This window comes from Hydra vulgaris, chromosome 12, assembly GCF_038396675.1.
Source record: "Hydra vulgaris chromosome 12, alternate assembly HydraT2T_AEP".
NCBI lineage: Eukaryota > Metazoa > Cnidaria > Hydrozoa > Anthoathecata > Hydridae > Hydra > Hydra vulgaris.
This window is the reverse complement of record NC_088931.1, coordinates 27,338,076-27,356,863: the sequence shown is the minus strand read 5'-3', so window position 1 is coordinate 27,356,863 and position 18,788 is coordinate 27,338,076. Positions and strand designations below refer to the sequence as shown.

Genomic DNA, 18,788 nt, shown 5'->3' with positions numbered 1-18,788 from the left:
TGCAACTCATTTTTTACCATCACGTCAAGTTGTAAAGATATTTAGGGTTCAAATCTTTAGTATTTGGGGTAAAGTCCCTAATATTGTCGAAAAAAAAGTTATTCAAAAGTATGTCAACCTGGGTCTCAAAAGAAGCGTATTTATATATTTACAAAAGAAGCGTATTTTCATAGAGATGTTATTTGTTTGTAATAAAAATAAGTACTTTTTGTATTATTGCTCAAAAACTTTTTTTTGACAATATTTTTACAACTTGACGTGATGGTAAAAAATGAGTTGCATGTTTGAAATCAAAATGAGAAATGCAATACAAAAAACAAATTGTTAGCTCGGAACCAGAAAAAATTTTTTTTTTTATTGACCTGTGTTATCAGTAATCTGGTATTTTAACTTTTTTTTTAGTTTTTCTCTAAATAAAAATATTCTCACTTGTTTGTTTGTTGATATCTATTTTATTTAATTTCTTTTTGTCAATTGTAACAAAAGTTCCATTGCATTTATGTGCAGCAAAAAAGTTAAAAACAATAGCTGAAAAGATTTTATTGAAAGAATATTTTACTATTCTCGCTCAATCTTTTATCAGTTTAAACAAGTTGAATGTTTTTGATTTAGTTTTTATTTGATATAAAATGACATCTATTTTTTAGAAAAAAAATTCCATGTGCATCAAGAATGTTTAACCATTTGTTTCACTAAGTTTAAATAAAAATTTATTTCAACAAACAAAAGATTTAGTATTATTATTAATTCATGTGCCCATTCACCATGTGGCCATTCACTATGTGCCCAATCACCATGTGGCTGGCCATTCACTTTATTCAAAATGTGATTATAACATTTAAAATAAACGATGCATTACCATTTTGAATTAAAAAGAAAATGTGATTTTTAAATACATTTTTGATTGAGAAGAAAACATGATTCATAATGCAACTACAACTTTAGAAATAAACTTTGAAATAATATTATAGCTCTGCTTTGAAATAACATTATTGTTTCACTTTGAAATAACATTATAGTTTCACTCCAGTAATAACACTATAGTTTCACTTTGAAATAACATTATAGTTCTGCTTTGAAATATTTTGAATGGCATGCTTGTACATCTAATTCAATTCAATTTTCTTTTTATTACATTTAGTAAAACTATATAATGCAATGAAGTGTATAATTACTTTAAAGTAAGCTTCTTTTTATTATGTTTAGTAAAATTATATAAAGCAATGTAGTGTATATTTAGTTAAAAATCTTTTTAAAGGTTTCTTTAAAATAATCACAAAGAATAAAATCTTCATTTTTCAAAACATGGTTTTATTAAAACATGGTTTTATTACTGAACAATCTTTTGTAAGTAATAACTGACTGATCACTCTGCAGGGCTACTGTCTGGGATGTCACTCTTCAGGGCTACTGTCTGGGCTGTCACTCTGCAGGGCTACTGCCTGGTATTTTTTTCTAAATTTCAGTCGCTCCTTGGAAAAACAAGTTGTCTTGTATTATAGATGTTACAGCCCTGACTTTCATGGATGAAATCTGTACAAGCCTCTTGGAACAAAAATAAAACCCTACAAAGCACCCACCCTTGTATATATTACACAGGGATGTCTATTTAATACATTCCATAGAATAAGGATATAAGGAATAAAATTCCTTATAAAATAAGGAATAAAATTCCTTATAAAATAAGGAATAAAATTCCTTAGAATTGTTAATACATTCTATAGAATGTAAATGTAAACAAAAATACATTGATGAGACAAAAACCAAAAAAAAACCCTGAAAAGATGAAAAAACTTTAGTTATAACTTACTAAGAAGAAGGTATGATATGAGGAAGAAGGTATGATATTAAGAAAAAGGTATGGTATTATGAAAGATGTAATTAAATAATATTGTTGCTAATATAATTATTTTATTACTTTGATAAGTTACTATATAAGTTTCTAGAAAAGACCCTAGAAACAATTTTTTGGAAAAAGTAACACATTATAAGCGGGTAGCGAAATAGACTAAACAGGTGTGCGTAGCGGGCAAAAATTCGCATAAAACTACGCGTTTGAAATCTAATATGCGATTCATAAAATAGATGAACTGATGTATACAAAAACATATTTTAATAAAAATTAATAAAATTGCAACAATTTTTTATAATAATATAATATAATATATTGTTTAAAAATATTTACAATTTATATAAAGTAATTAATTTCTAAAAATTGTTTTTAAAACTAATTAACTTATTTAAAACTAATGTTTTTGTACTGTGTGGTACTTAAAATAACATTCTCCTTTATGAAGAGGCACTTTGCAAAACTCGCACATAAAGCACGTTAAACTTTTTTTTTTATGTGTAGCACAGACCCGGCATTGTTTTTGAGGGTGCTTTTTTAGGCCACCAATTGTAACTATATTCACAATTTTATGTTTTTTGGCATCCAATAGTCTGTGTGGTAAATCACTTTTTGTGGGTGTAGATGCAGGCATACTTGGTACTGGATCATCCGAATTATCAATAGCTTTACCACTTATCCAATCTTTGGCAACATCGAGTAGAAATTTTTTATAACTTTTTTTTGAGTTGTTATTTAAAGTTTTGAATACTCTGAATGCATTAAATAGAGCACCATTTAGCATGAACATGACTGTCCTCTTTGTCCATTTTTTTGTGCGCCTTCTGATTGAGTAATATGACAAGTATTGGTCAGCGCGGTCGACACCTTTCATATACTTATTGTAATCGACAACACATATTGGCTTCCAAATTTTCTGCTTGGTATTCCAGTCAACATTTGCGCTTTCGACAATACTTGCGGAATGAATTGTTGTTATCATTCTTGCAGGTCTTTTTGATTGCCAGCTATGCAATAGAATGTCGGAATTTTTGACCTTTTTTAAATTTGCATTTATTAGGCATTCAGGAAGGCCTCTATTCTTGCGTATCGTACCGCTGCTTCGAAATTTGTGTTGCAACAAGACATCGCTTGTTTCAACACTATTATAGTAATTGTCCATGTAGACATGGTGCCACAAGTTTTCGTATGGCTGCAAAAGTTGCAGAATTGTCTTTTGAAGACGACTGCCATCACCAGCATATATTTTGAAATTGCAAATATATCCACTCTTTGCTTCACAGACCATTCGTATGAGCAGCCCATATTTGTGGATTTTAGATGCGTTGTACACTTTGAATTATAATCGACCTCTCCACGGCATAATACTTTCGTCTAATGATAATTCTCGTTGCGGCTTATAAACATTCTCAAATTTGGGAAAGAAATATTGTATAATTTGACAAATTTTTTCAAGCCGGTCTCGATCGTTTGAATTGTTGGAAAAATGCCAAGAATACCATATTTGGCAAAAACGATTGCGACTCATTACTTCTGCAAAAATTGGGGTTGCAATTGCTCTTTCTGTTGACCAATATTCATCCCTGGTATCTTTGCGAACTTTGCCCATAAGAAGAAGTAATCCCAACATTTTTTTTAATTCTACCGAAGAAACGACTTTCCGTTTTATACTTTTTGCTCTGTCCTTAAACCTGTCAATATTTTGTTGATGGTAACGATTTGTTTCTTCAGCCATGTAATCGAATAAATCATCTCCTATAAAAAGTTGAACAACTTCAGCTACACTTTTTGAATCACTTGGTATCATAACAACGCCACTTTGTCCTAAAAATTGTTCTGTAATTGGAGGATTGTCATATTCTGACCACTCCACTTCTTCATTCTCACTTTCTTCAGAATCGCTTGGCGGTATGGGTAAAGTTCTAAGTTTTCTAGGATGAAAAAAGTCCTCATCACTTTCACACTTGCTTTCAACTTCTGCAATATCGGCATCACTTGCAATTTGCGATAAATTGTCTGCGTAAACTTCACTGTCACTACCACTATCAGAATCCATTTTTTGCGACAAAAATTTTTGTAATAAAAAAATATTTAAAAAAAGATGTTTGATCGTCAAAAGCTCAATAAAAACTGTCTGAAATATTTTTAAAATATCTGTTTAACAATCCTTAATTAATGAATGTATATATAAAAGAGAAAAAGATTAGAGATTGCTTAGTCTATGGATATAAATTATGAGCAATCGGAATGTAAACAATAACATAACAAAATTGATGATTTTTTTGTTATCTTTATTATATAAACAAATGTTAAAGAAATTACGTTGAAGAGTCTGAAGAGTCTAAACAAAAAAGTACGAGCTAGTCTTATCAGTTTCGTATGTAAACCAATCGAGTAAAATTACTTTGTGCCGCTTTTAAAGTAAATTCATTCAAACAGGTAAAAATACCCGACCCGCTAATAGACAGTAGTCCGCAAAGCAGGTATTTATACCCGCCCCGCCTGTAACGTGTTAAGTAAATACTCATCTGCAGTGGTTTGTTGCAAAAAAACCCACTTTTATTTTATTTGCATGTAGCAAAGTTTATATGTTTTGATTAGGAGTTTTGGTTCTTTTATTTAAAGGAAGTTATTTTAAAATTGATGTTATTTTTAAATGATTTACTTTATCTATTTTTTTTAGCTCATAAGATATATAAGGTGAACAGCTAAATCTTCTTTTAAACTCCTATTTTTTTTGGATGGAGAAACATTATATAAGGGTTTATTACTTACGTAATCTCAAAATAATTGAAATAGTTTTTAATTTGATTGTACAATTTAATTTATTCAGTGCACTGTATTGGTTGATACTTTTGCTTCTAAAGCTTTTGATTGGTTGATTGACTATACTGGGCGTCCCATCAGTTTTTGTACTCTACTTCAGTTATGCAAAGCATCATTTATCCCTCTAGTGAGAGGGGTTCCTATGATTAATGAATTTGGACTCTCAATGAAGAATTCAGATTTAGTGATAGACATGGTAATTTTTTTAGAATTGTATGAATTGACATGTATTATATATTGTTATATATATATATATATATATATATATATATATATATATATATATATATATATATATATATATATATATATAATAAAATTTATGTATAGAAAAAATATTTCTTCTATTTTTTTTTTTTTAAATGGCACTTATATGAGCTTTTGTAATTGTGTCTGTGCAATTTTGTTTTTTAGATTGCAAATGTGATGTTGAAAGCCCAGAAAGGTTTTTTTTTATTTATTTTATTTATAAAACTCATTAAGTATAAAGATTATTAGCTTTATCAAGCGGTAGAAAACAGTTTAACGATTTTAAATGGTTACATTTAAATGATTTTAATTGGTTAGATTTAGATGATTTTAATTGCTTAGATTTAGATGATTTTAATTGCTTAGATTTAGATGATTATAATTGCTTAGATTTAAATGATTTTAAATGGTTAGATTTAGAACCAAGCATTTTGTAATTACAAGATAAATAAACTTTTTATAATATTGTATTAAGATTTTTTATATTTTTTCAAATATTTTTCTGTTTCTATTTATTGCATTGTCACATGAAAATAATAATGTTAATTACTCATATGAAATAACAAGTTTATTACATCAGTTTTTGAAATATTTTTTAGTTATTAATTACCTTTTGGTTTAAGTTGTAATATTTTTTTGATTAGAAGTTAAACAAACCCAACCCAAGAGTGTTTCTCACAAGAATGTTTCTCCCAAGAGTGTTTCATGTGAGCTTTGCACAATGGCTATGAGTTCTTTGGAAGATATTTTAAAAGGAAATGAAACCAAGGCTGAAGTAAAACAAGCTTTAGAGCAAGTATGTGGTTTTCTACCAGCATCTCTCAAATCAGAGGTATAATCAATTTAGCTTTGTTTTTGATGAAATTTTAAAAACTAACATGCATGTTTTCAAACACCTTGTTTTTTTTAATTTTATTTAGTGTGATCAATTAGTGGACACATATTCTAATCAGATTGTTGATTTGATTGTTGCAGAACTCTCAGATCCTAATTCTATTTGCAAGGTTAGCAAGTTAAAGGTGTGGGAGTTTTTTCTGTTCTTTAAATCAAATAAACCAATGTATTTCTTATATATATTTAGCAAATTGGTTTATGTGCTTCAAAAATAAAAAAAGGTAACTGTTACTCAATAACAAAAATTTCCTTGGTGTATATTTTATTTTATTTTTTGATATATGTTATTTTTATTGCTATTATTTTATAAGTGTGTTTCATAAGTTTAATTATGTTTTAATTTAAAACAGTAAAATATCTTACATTATAAAGATACAAATAAATATATATTAATTATATCTATAACATAAAAAGTTTGATTGTATAAATGTTTGAACAAACGCTTGATGAAGTTAATGTAATTAAAAACTTTATGCAGTAGATACTACTGCATTAAGTTTTTGATTATATTATCTTCATCAAGTGTTTGATTTTATTAACTTGGTAAATCTAACATTTATTGCAGACAAATGTTTGATGATTATATATTTTATTTTTATTTTTTGTTAGAAATAATTTCAGCAGTAAAAAGTTGCCTATTAAAAGTTATACTAAGACATTTTTGTCAGTGTATCTGAGCACCCATATTCTAATTTAAATATTAAATTATATTTCTTATACAGCAATCTATTCAATCTCAGTGTACTGGGCACCCAAATTCTAATTAAAATATTTAATTATATTTTCTTATATACAGTAGGGGTGTTCAAAAAAATAAAATTTTTAAAACGCGAATACACAAGAAGCCAAATTCGGGGCAAATATAAAAAAATAGGATTATGAAAAAAAAACTTCAGAAATATTGACATTTATCTTGTGCTCAAGAAGCAAAATACCCCCAAAAATGCCCCAAATTGTTCCTAAATTATTTGGCTCTGAGTGCAAGGTAAATCTCAATATTATAATTAAAAAATTTTTCCAATGTGATCATAATGATCTTAAGTTTTCTTTTTGATTGTTGTGTATCCTAGTTTTTTCATAGTTGTTTATATTAAAAAAAGATTTTGCAAAAAAAAAATTTTACACAAATATGCAAAAAAAGAATTTTCCACTAACATACAAAAAAAAGATTTTTTTATTTTTGCATAAATTATGCCAAATCTTTTTTTATTTTAAAAACAATTACAAAAGAATAAATGTAGGATACACAACAATCTAAATAAAAAATTTGGACCATTGTGATCATATTAGAAAAAAAATTTTTACCAAATATTGAGATTTGCGCTCAAAGCCAATTAATTTAGGAACAATTTAGGCAAATTTTTAAACATCAATATTTCTGTAACTTTTTTTTTTGTAATCATATTTTTTTAATATTTGCCCCATATTTGGCTTCTTGTGTATTCTAGTTTTAAAAATTTTATTATTTTGAACACCCCTAATACACAGCAATATATTCGACAATAAAATTATATATGAAAGACTTTATATTAAGATGGGGTGAAAATACTTCTCTTACACTCCAAGATTTTTATATTATAAAATAACACTAGATTTAAAAAGCTTTAAGTAATATGTTAAAGTTAAACTGACCCTTGAGTATTGAAAGGGTTCCCAATTATTATCGAAAAATAATTACTTTAAAATTTTAATTTTTTCTTTTAATTTTTTGAATAAAATATATCATTTATTGAAAAAAAAAACTTTCTGCTTCTTTATATATTTAAAAAAAAAAATCGAAACAAAGATTAGGAGCAAATGTTGTGTAATTAGTTTTTATTTTTATCCTGAAGATAGAATAATGATAGTTCAACTTTAATTTAAAAAGTTTTAAAATCTTTTAAATTTGTAGTTATGACAAAGACTGTGAAACAGGATGTTAAGCAGGGTGTTACATGTGAGCTTTGCACAATGGTTATTAGTTATCTGGAAAATATTTTAAAAGGAAATGAAACAAAAGCTGAAATAAAACAAACACTAGAGCAAGTGTGTGGTTTTTTACCAGCATCTGTCAAATCAGAGGTATTTACATTTGAGATGTATAGTTTAGGCACATGTTTATCAAAAAAATATCACAATATTTGTATTATACTTTTTTTTTAAAGTGTGACCAGCTTGTTGTTAGCTACAGTGATGAGATAATTGATTTAATAATAGAGCTAGCAGATCCAAACTCTATTTGCAAGGTAAGCATTTAAAGTTTTTACTTATTTGAGTTTTGGGTTTTTGGATTGGGTTATTGTTATTTCATTATTCTATTTTTTCCAAAAAACCATGTGGATTTAAGTTGGCAAATGTATATTTATAAACAGTATAGTAGATATGATTAAATTTTATTAAGGCAAAAAAAAAAATTTTTTTTTTGATGAAAAAACTGTTAGGATTTTAATCAGCATTCAAAACTTTAAATGTGCAAAATATATTAGGATAGTATCAGTTTAAATATGCAAGGATAATTGTGTGTATATATATATATATATATATATATATATATATATATATATATATATATATATATATATATATATATATATATATATATATATATATATATATATATATATATATATATATATATATATATATATATATATATATTATTTTAAAACATCAAGAAATACAGTTTCTCTCAATACAAAAAATATTATTATATAAGAAATTTTCGCTGGGTTATGGATACCATCATCATCAGCTTGTAAAATATTACAATAATTTTTAATCGTTATAGTTTATATAAAATTGTTACTATTGATGTCAGCGGTTGAATGGCTTCTTTTGATTTTTAAATTTTAAAAATGGCATCCAAGACATAGTTTTGACATATTGGCCTTCATCAAGATTAATTCCGCCGTTTCGCGCAGGGTACATGTTGTTTTGTATTTCTAGTGCCTCTCTAATTTTTCTTTCAAACTTTTTATTTTCTACCTTTAACATTCTTGTTTTTTCCCAAATAATATTTTCTTTGCAAAAGGTTTTATGAAATGCTTTTCATTAATGCTCTTCTGATGTTGATGCATTCGCGTACTTACCTGCATTTTTGTTTCACCTATGTAAACTTTGGAGAAGTTGCATTTTATTATATAGGTTTCAGGTTGGCTGTTACTTGGTAGTTTTGTTTTGTTTTTTGATGTTAATAAAGATCTTAATTTTGGGTTTGATTTAAATCAAACATCATTTGAAAGATGACATCTTGTATGAGAGTATATTATATATATAAATCAAAAGAGCATTAATGAAAACAAACCTAATCAATCTGCATTAACATTTCATAAAACCTTTTGCAAAGAAAATATTATTTGGGAAAAAACAAGAATGTTAAAGGTAGAAAATAAAGTTTGAAAGAAAAATTAGAGAGGCACTAGAAATACAAAACAACATGTGCTCTGCGCGAAACGGCGGAATTAATCTTGATGAAGGCCAATATGTCAAAACTATGTTTTGGATGCCATTTTTAAAATTTAAAAATCATAAGAAGCCATTCAACCGCTGACGTCAATAGTAACAATTTTATATAAACTATAACGATTAAAAGTTATTGTAATATTTTACAAGCTGATGATGTTGGTATCCATAACCCAGCGAAAATTTCTTATATTATAATATTATTTGTATTGAGAGAAACTGTATTTCTTGATGTTTTAAAATAATATATAATATACTCTCATACAAGATGTCATCTTTCAAATATATATATATATATATATATATATATATATATATATATATATATATATATATATATATATATATATATATATATATATATATATATATATATATATATATGTATATATAATCTTTACTTTTTATATCTTTACTCTGACATCCTAAACAAGTTCACACAAGTATCACACAATACACTCAGAATCACCAATAATTTTAAAATATTGATAATACCACTTTAGGCACATACCAGATACCATAGCTTTTTTTTATTGGAGGAGTTTAAGGATATGTGTTTTAATTCAGAAAAATTACTTTTTTTACTTGCTATCCATTATTCCTGTAGATTTTCAATGTCTACAAATTGTTTACCTAATAAAGGCACAGCTTCTACTGTATTAGAATATTCAAGGCTTTTTACACCCCATGTTTCACTTGTTCTCACAACTTCACTATTACATAAAAGTAAACCAACATGACAATCTCAAAGTCTCATTTAACAATAATTTATACATTTTAACATTTTTATTTTTTCATTACTAAATTAAATTTATTATTGAAGAAATTACAAAAGCAGCAATTAAATAATGAAAATTACCTTGAGTTGCTAAGTTTCCACCATGTCTATCCTCACCCAAGATACAGTGTGCATTGTAAGCCCACTGTATTTTTTTATTTAAAGATAAAACTGTTTATATAAAAAAAAAATACTGTTATTTTAAAGTTGGTGAATTTTTATACTTTTTATGCAGTAGTTGTTTTTTTTTAAATAATCTTGTGGTGTAATGCCCAAAATTACATTGTATGAAGCATGCAGGATATATATTTTTATACTTAATATTTATTTATTATGGTATATATTTTTTTGCACTACATTACAGATTTTAATATGCAAAATTAGATTTATATTATACTTCCTACTTAGGAGTCCATAAAACATCAGAGGATAATCTTACACTGAAATAGTCGTATAATGGTGTTCATATGTAGATACTGCATGCCCAAACCTTTTTCTCAAATAACCTGTGTACTATCCTTTATCATTCTTTTACAAAGAATGATAAAGGAATTTTTTTGTGTCTTCCTTTATCATTGTTTTACAAAGGTCTGCTACTATACTTCAGTTTTGAAAAGTTTAATACATTCTTTTAAGCATTAAGGAAATTAATCTTTGTACCTAGATTTTTCTTTTCTAATCTAAACATTTAGTTGATGTATGAACTGAAACACCCATCTATGACCATTTAAATATAACATCAATAGATTATTAATATGTTTTTATGTTTCTATGTAGCTTATTGGTTTGTGTACATCACAAGTGAACAAAGGTATGTGAATCTATTTGACTTTACATTTACTTGATTTTATGGAGTTCTATAGTAAATTTTCTAATAAAAAGTAATTGATATTAAATTTAATAATGCTTTTTTATTTTAAAGTTGTTTAAAATTATACAGACCTTTAATAATAATATATAATAAATTTAAAGTTAAAAATGTAAAGTTAAAAAATTTAAAGTTAAAAAGGCATTTCAAAATTTCTTCATCATAAACAGTTGATAAGTTATGTAAGATCACCTCGTAACTAATGTGATATGATTTTATTATGTTTTAATGATAATGTTTTGGATTGACTTGAATTCCATTGTTACTTAATCACATTTGACCAAAATATTTTAGTAAAGCGATTAAAATATTAAGACAGTTGCGAAAAGAAAAAGAAAAAAAGGGAAAAAGAAAAGTTTTGTAATTGATATAAATTTCATAGCGACCTTTTAGTCAGATATAGTCAGAGTCAATATAAATGTTGCATAATCAAATAGGGATTATCTAAAAATTAAATATGCATCTTATTTATGACAATTGAAAATTTAAAAAATCCAAGTATTCATGGGCAAGGTATTCTCAAATATGGCTTAAATCTTGTGTTTTATAATTGCTACTCACAAATATATATATATAGGCAAATTTGTGTGGTGCATCTTTTGTATCCACACTTATATAATTATTGTAACAAACGACAACTTTTTAAATTATAATATAGCATAATTAAATTGCGGTACATTTGATAAAACTATAAAATGTAAATTACTTAATATTTGCGGTAGCAAATAGAATTAGCCTTATCAATAATTATTTTCAGTTTACTTGTATATTTTGATCTAGTGATACACATTTGTGACTTAATTTTTTATTATTATTTGTAAGTTAAACAAAAACGTAAAATTGATAATCGTACTAAATGAGTTATTGTACGTCGTGCTGCTGCTCAGCACATGACTACATTTCAAATTCGTGTTGATTTACAATTACCTGTAACTGTTTAACGTGTGAGACAAATCTTACATGAAGATCCAAACACAGTTTGGAAAAGCGTATACCAAGACCAAAACTTATTGTTCGTCATAAGAAGTTAGATTACAATTTGCAAAAGAACACATGTCTTCGCAGGAAGAGTGGCATCAAGTTCTCTTTAGTGATGAAAAAAAGTTCAATCTAGATGGTCCTGATGGCTATCAATATTACTGGCACAATCTTTGAAAAGAAAAAGAAACTCTAATGAGTCGTAACTTTGGTGGTGGAACTGTTATGATTTAGAGGGCTTTTTCCTTTGCTGGAAAACAACCACTGGCATGGACTTCAACAAATATGAGTTCACAGGCCTACATTGACTTATAAGAAATTAGTTTGATTGAAAATGGTAAAGAATTGATGGGTGAAAGTTTAACTTTTTAACAAGACAATTCTGCTACCCATAGCTCAAAGCTTACAAAAGCTTGGTTTAGAGAGAAAAATATTCACGTAATGAATGGCCCTCATGCAGTTCAGGTCTTGATCCAATTGAAAATCTATAGGAAATACTTTCTAGAAAGGTTTATGAAAATGGTAAGCAATATGAATCTGCATTGAAGCTGAAAACTCGTTAATTGAAATTGAAAACTTTTAATTTTTTTTCTACTTGTAATTAATTACACATACCAATTAATAGACATATTAATTGGTATGTGTAATTAATTACACATACCAATTAATATGTCTATTAATATTAAGATTATATTAATATATATATAAATATATATATATATATATATATATATATATATATATATATATATATATATATATATATGAATAAAGAAATATCTTTATATTATCATGTATAATATTGTATACTGGAAAGAGTGCTCAATAGATAAACTAGAGCTATATAGTATAATATATATGTTACTGTTACCCGCAGTACCAGGAATTAGCTAAATGCTAATGTTTATAATATAATTTAATATATTAATATAATATAATATATATATATATAATATAATATAATTTAATAGCAATATTAAATTATATTATAAATATTAGCATTTAGCTAATTCCTGGTACTGCCGGTAACAGTAACATATATATTATATTATATATATATATATATATATATATATATATATATATATATATATATATATATATATATATATATATATATATATATATATATATATATATATATATATATATATATATATTAGTAAGAAAACATCAATTAATACAAATTCTCTTAATACAATTAGTAATTTGTTATTAGAAATTTTCACTGGATTATGGTTACCAGCATCATCAGCTTGTAAAAAATATATACAAAAATTTTTTTTGTAACGTTAGAAACAGTTTAAAATTAACTGGCGTCAGCAGTTAAATGGATTCTTTCTTGCTTACATAAAAATGTAAAAATCGGAGTTCAAAATTTAGTTTTCACCAGCTGCCTGTTATCTAAATTAATTCCGCCATGTAAAGGTGAACATTGAAACCTCTGTATTTCAAGAGCTTCGCACACTTTTCGATCAATTTTTTTGTTTAAACTCTAATTGTTTTTACGTTTTCCCACTTTATTTCTTGTGAGCAAAACTTATTATGGGTGGCTATCGCAGACTAATAATGTTTCCCCTCCTTTAAACTTTTTAGATGTTGCTGAGTTCGAGTTCTAATTCGAAGTTTAGTTTCGCCTTTGTATCTCTTTGAGCATTTGCATTCTATCAAATAAGTTCCGGGTTGACTATTATGTGGCAGTTTAGTTTTGTTTATTGACGTTAGTAATGTTCTTAAATTTAGATTTGATTTGAAGACTACTTTATAGTCAGCTTTCTGAAATATTTTCCTTAGTTTCAGGGATAGTGATGGTATCCACGGTAACAATACAGTAAGGAGGTTAAGAGAGTCTGATTGAATTTTGTTGATTTTCATGGACCATTTATTTCCAATTAAGTTTGCAATCTGTTTAAGTTGGCATATGTTGTACCCATTTTCGTTTAACATTTGAATAAGAAAACTTCATCTTGTAAATATAAATTACTGCATATAGAATAAGCCCTGTGAACGTAACCTTTAAATATTGCCTTTAGAATCTTAGGCTTCTAGAATCTTACAAAAATGTGGAAAACACAAACTTATTCCAAAATCATTACAAATTATCAGTCCTGTAAATACAAAGAGAGCAGTGAGTATTATTATTCGATATAGATTTGAAATTTTGATTTGTATTAAAAACAATGCTAAAAAACAGTATTTTATGCTTGTTAATGAAACTAAAAATCTCCAGAAAGATCTTAAAGTTATTCTTGAAGAAATAGACTTCAAAAAAGTTAAACAAGTTACTAAAAAAGCTCACGAAGTAATGTTTCTGAAATCAAAAGAGAAATTATTTAAAAAGTTTAAAACTCTTCAAAACGAATTTAAAAATAATCACAGTAATAAAATCTGTAAGTTAACAACCCATACAAAGAACGCTGTTTTAAACTTATGCGATGTCGGTATTCCAAAAAACCAAAACGATCTTCTTAATCTTGGTCCACATTTTGCACCTTCGTTGAAATATATACCTTACATGGATATTATTGCAACAACAGAGACCTCGCCTTTAAAATTGGAATATAGCAACAAGATTGGAAATGCGCAGGATTTGAGAAAAAATGTTTTAAAAGAACTTAAAATGGGTAAAAAATCAAAATTTAACAAGAGAAGAAAGAAAGGCTCTTATTGAAATTAAGAAAAACAAAATTATCGATATATATCCATTTAATAAGGGTAATGGTTTTGTAAAAATAGAACAGGATAAAGCTTTGAAAAAAATTCGCGAACAAATTAGCCCAACAAAATGAAGATCCAACATCTAGTTATGCTATTAAAATTGAAACTTATCTCTCACAACTTAACAAAAAGCAGCGATTTTTAAAAATGGAATATGATAGTATATATCTAAGTGATCCCATCCCGCCTTGTATGTATGGTCTAATTAAAGTTCACAAACCTGAAAAATCCTATCCTATGAGAATAGTTACATCAACTATCGGCACTCCTAGTTATGGAATTTCGAACTACTTAGTTGAGAAAATACAACCTGTCTTAAACAAAAATCAAACACGTCCAAAAAATTCTTTTGATTTTATTAGTAAAGCAAATTCATAAGAGATTGACAAAAACGAGGTTCAAGTTTCATTTGGAGTAATAAACTTGTATCCATCAATACCACTAAAAGAAGCCACTTTAATTCTAATAGACCAATTAAATAAAGATGATTCCTACAAATATTCTACTAAGCTTACTATATCTGAAACAAGACAACTCATAGAGCTTTGTTTACATCGTTGTTATTTCCTGTGGAGCAACGAAATCCATAAGCTTGAGAATTCTGGTCCTATAGGTCTTTCATTCATGGTTGTACTTGCAGAATCATTTTTACAACATCACGAACAAAACGCTTTCAAAATTCCAATGGCAATAAACCCTCCTCTTGACCTAAAATCCTATCTAAGATTTGTCGACGATAGTCACGCTAGATTTTCCAACACTCAAGAAACAGAACAATTCCTAATTATCTTAAACAACACATGAGATATAATATACAATCGAAACTGAAAGCGAAAATAGAACTCTAACCTCGATTTAACCATAATAAATAACAACAAAGGAAAATACGAGTTTACAGTTTACAGAAAGGAAGCCATTACTAATATTCAAACTAAACCTCACTCAAATCATGACCCAAAGATTCTAAACACAATATTTAAAGGTTACGTTCACAGGGCTTATTCCATATGCAGTTATTTATATTTACAAGATGAAGTTTTCTTATTCAAACATTTAACGAAAATGGGTACAACATATGCCAACTTAAACAGATTGCAAACTTAATTGGAAATAAATGGTCCCTAAAAATCAACAAAATTCAATCAGACTCTCTTAACCTCCCTACTGTATCATTACCATGGATACCATCACTATCCCCGAAACTAAGGAAAATATTTCAGAAAGCTGGCTATAAAGTAGTCTTCAAATCAAATCCAAATTTAAGATAATTACTAACGTCAAAAAACAAAACTAAATTGTCACATAATAGTCAACCCAGAACTTATTTGATAGAATGCAAATGCTCAAAGAGATACGTAGGCGAAACTAAACTTCGAATTAGAACTCGAACTCAGCAACATCTAAAAAGTTTAAAAAAGGGGAAACATTATCAGTCTGCGATAGCCACCCATAATAAGTATTGCTCACAAGAAATAAAGGGGGAAAATGTAAAAACAATTAAAGTTGAATCAAAAAAAACTTGATCGAAAAGTAAAAGGTTCCAATGTTCACCTTTACATGGCGGAATTAATTTAGATAACAGGCAGTTTGTGAAAACTAAATTTTGAACTCCGTCTTTTATATTTTTACATAAGCATGAAAGAAACCATTCAACTGCTGACGTCAGTTAACTGTTTCTAATGTTACAAAAAAATTTTTTGTATATATTTTTTACAAGCTGATGATGCTGGTAACCATAATCCAGCGAAAATTTCTAATAACAAATTACTAATTGTATTAAGAGAATTCGCATTAATTGATGTTTTCTTACTAATATAACATATACTCTTATACACGATGTCAACACTAAAGATAAATATATATATATATATATATATATGTAAATTATGTTATGTTAAATTATATATATATATATATATATATATATATATATATGTAAATTATGTTAGTGTATTTTACAAATAGAGTGCTCAATGTTCTTAAAGAACAGAGCAATAATTAATTAGTAAAAAACACTTATCTAACTTTTATCTTCGACTCGGAGTTTCACCATCGCTGGATCATCAGGAAGAGTTCTCTTCCTGAAGAGGACTCTTCCTGATGATCCAGCGATGGTGAAACTCCGAGTCGAAGATAAAAGTTAGATAAGTGTTTTTTACTAATTATATATATATATATATATATATATATATATATATATATATATATATATATATATATATATATATATATATATATATATATATATATACATATATATATATATATATATATATATATATATATATATATATATATATATATATATATATATATATATATATATATATATATATATATATATATAATGTATATCAACCGTCAGAATTAGGAAAAATGAGGTTGGCAATAATTTGCCAAATTTAATCTTTTATAGGTCGGCATCAGGTAGGCAAAAATTATTTGATACAAAGGTCATACAACAATACCATACAACAAATACCATACATACAACAAATACCATACAACAAATACAATACCATACAACAAATAAACGAGATCGGCAATTTTTTGCTGACCTCAAACACTTTCAGGTTGGCAGTTGTGTCGGCATTGCTGAATGCCAACCCCAATTCTGAGGGTTGATATATATATATATATTTATATATATATATATATATATATATATATATATATATATATATATATATATATATATAAAGTTTTGTTTTGGGTATAATTATTAACCATAATTTATTTAATTAACAGTTGAACAAATCCAACCCAAAGGTGTTTCATGTGAGCTTTGCACAATGGCCATGAGTTCTTTGGAAGATATTTTAAAAGGAAATGAAACCAAGGCTGAAGTAAAACAAGCTTTAGAGCAAGCTTGTGGTTTTCTACCAGCATCTCTCAAATCAGAGGTATAATCAATTTAGCTTACAATTTTTTTTTTTTTAAACATTAACTAAAATGGATGTTTTCAAACACTTTACTTTTAATTTTGTTTATTTAGTGTGATCAATTAGTGGACACATATTCTGATGAGATTGTCGATTTGATTGTTGCAGAACTATCAGATCCTAATGCTATTTGCAAGGTTAGCAAGATAAAAATGTACTGTTTTTTTTTAATTCTTTAAATCAAATAAATCAATATATTTCTTATATATTTTTAGCAAATTGGTCTGTGTGCTTCAAAAATAAAAAAAGGTAACTGTTACTCAATAATAAAGTTTTTCTTGGTATGTTTTTTATTTTATTTTTTGATAAATATTATTTTTATTGCTATTATTTTATAAGTGTGTTTGGTAAGTTTAATTGTTTTGATTTAAAACATTAAAAAATATCTTAAGTTATAAAGATACAAATAAATATGTGTATATCAACAACATAAAAAATTTTATAAATGTTTGAATGTATCTACTGTATGAAGTTTTTGATAATATTAACTTCATCAATTGTTTGATTCTTTTTAATTTAATTAATCTAACATTTGATTACACCTGGGTGTAATCAAACATTTCTTTAAATAAAAACTCTTTGAAAGTATGTCAATCTGGTACTCAGAGGAAGCAAAATTTTATAAGTTTCAAAATTAATAATCATATTTTATGAAAAATTATTTAAAATTCATTTGAAAGTTTTTTTTTTTTTTTTGAAAAGGCCTTTAAAAAATAAAACTTTTTTTTTAAATCATTAAAAAACAATTTGTGCAATAAAGTTTAAAATTTAACATTATAGAAATCTAGGAGTGTAACAGGAGAAATTAAAAAAAAATAATAGTTTTTACTCCACCCTACTGTATGTACTTGAGGTCATGCTAGTCAGAAATTGAAAGTTAAATAAAGGTGGATACTTTTCTTTGGTTTAAAACCAAAATAATATATAATATTGTGACATTTAAATGTAAACAAATCTCAACTCAAAAATAAACTAATAAAATGTAAAAAAAAAAATGTAAACAAATCACATGTCAAAGGTACATGTTAATTTTTCATTATTTTTCAGGTTTAATCAGAAAGTCATTTCAAATTAAACCTTTAGTTTTTAATTTATATATTTTTATTATTTAAGAACTTATTCGTTTAATTTTAATGTTTAGAAATTAAAAAAGGGCAATCATTTTTATATCAAATCATTGGTCATTAATAAAAAGTATAAATAAAAAATAAAGATTATTCTTTAATTAAAATCTTGTTCTTCTAA

At 26.3% G+C, this 18,788-nt stretch overlaps 2 protein-coding genes across 4 annotated transcripts in view; one reads left to right on the top strand and one right to left on the bottom strand.

Moving 5' to 3' along the window:
* Positions 1–18,788, top strand: part of LOC100208544 (prosaposin) — a 74,671-nt gene that overhangs the window by 20,662 nt on the left and 35,221 nt on the right. For all 3 annotated transcript variants that reach the window (XM_065812765.1, XM_065812767.1, XM_065812766.1), the window contains exons 6-16: positions 4,683–4,871; positions 5,090–5,120; positions 5,569–5,756; positions 5,845–5,928; positions 6,006–6,039; positions 7,710–7,879; positions 7,963–8,043; positions 10,815–10,848; positions 17,350–17,504; positions 17,597–17,680; positions 17,759–17,792. In XM_065812765.1, the coding sequence (XP_065668837.1) occupies positions 4,683–4,871; positions 5,090–5,120; positions 5,569–5,756; positions 5,845–5,928; positions 6,006–6,039; positions 7,710–7,879; positions 7,963–8,043; positions 10,815–10,848; positions 17,350–17,504; positions 17,597–17,680; positions 17,759–17,792 (1,084 nt within the window). The remainder of the gene's footprint in view (positions 1–4,682; positions 4,872–5,089; positions 5,121–5,568; positions 5,757–5,844; positions 5,929–6,005; positions 6,040–7,709; positions 7,880–7,962; positions 8,044–10,814; positions 10,849–17,349; positions 17,505–17,596; positions 17,681–17,758; positions 17,793–18,788) is intronic.
* On the bottom strand, positions 2,247–3,912 carry LOC136089109 (piggyBac transposable element-derived protein 4-like). Its single transcript, XM_065814834.1, is given in 1 exon segment — positions 2,247–3,912. A coding segment is annotated over 1 exon segment (1,659 nt). The 5' UTR covers positions 3,906–3,912.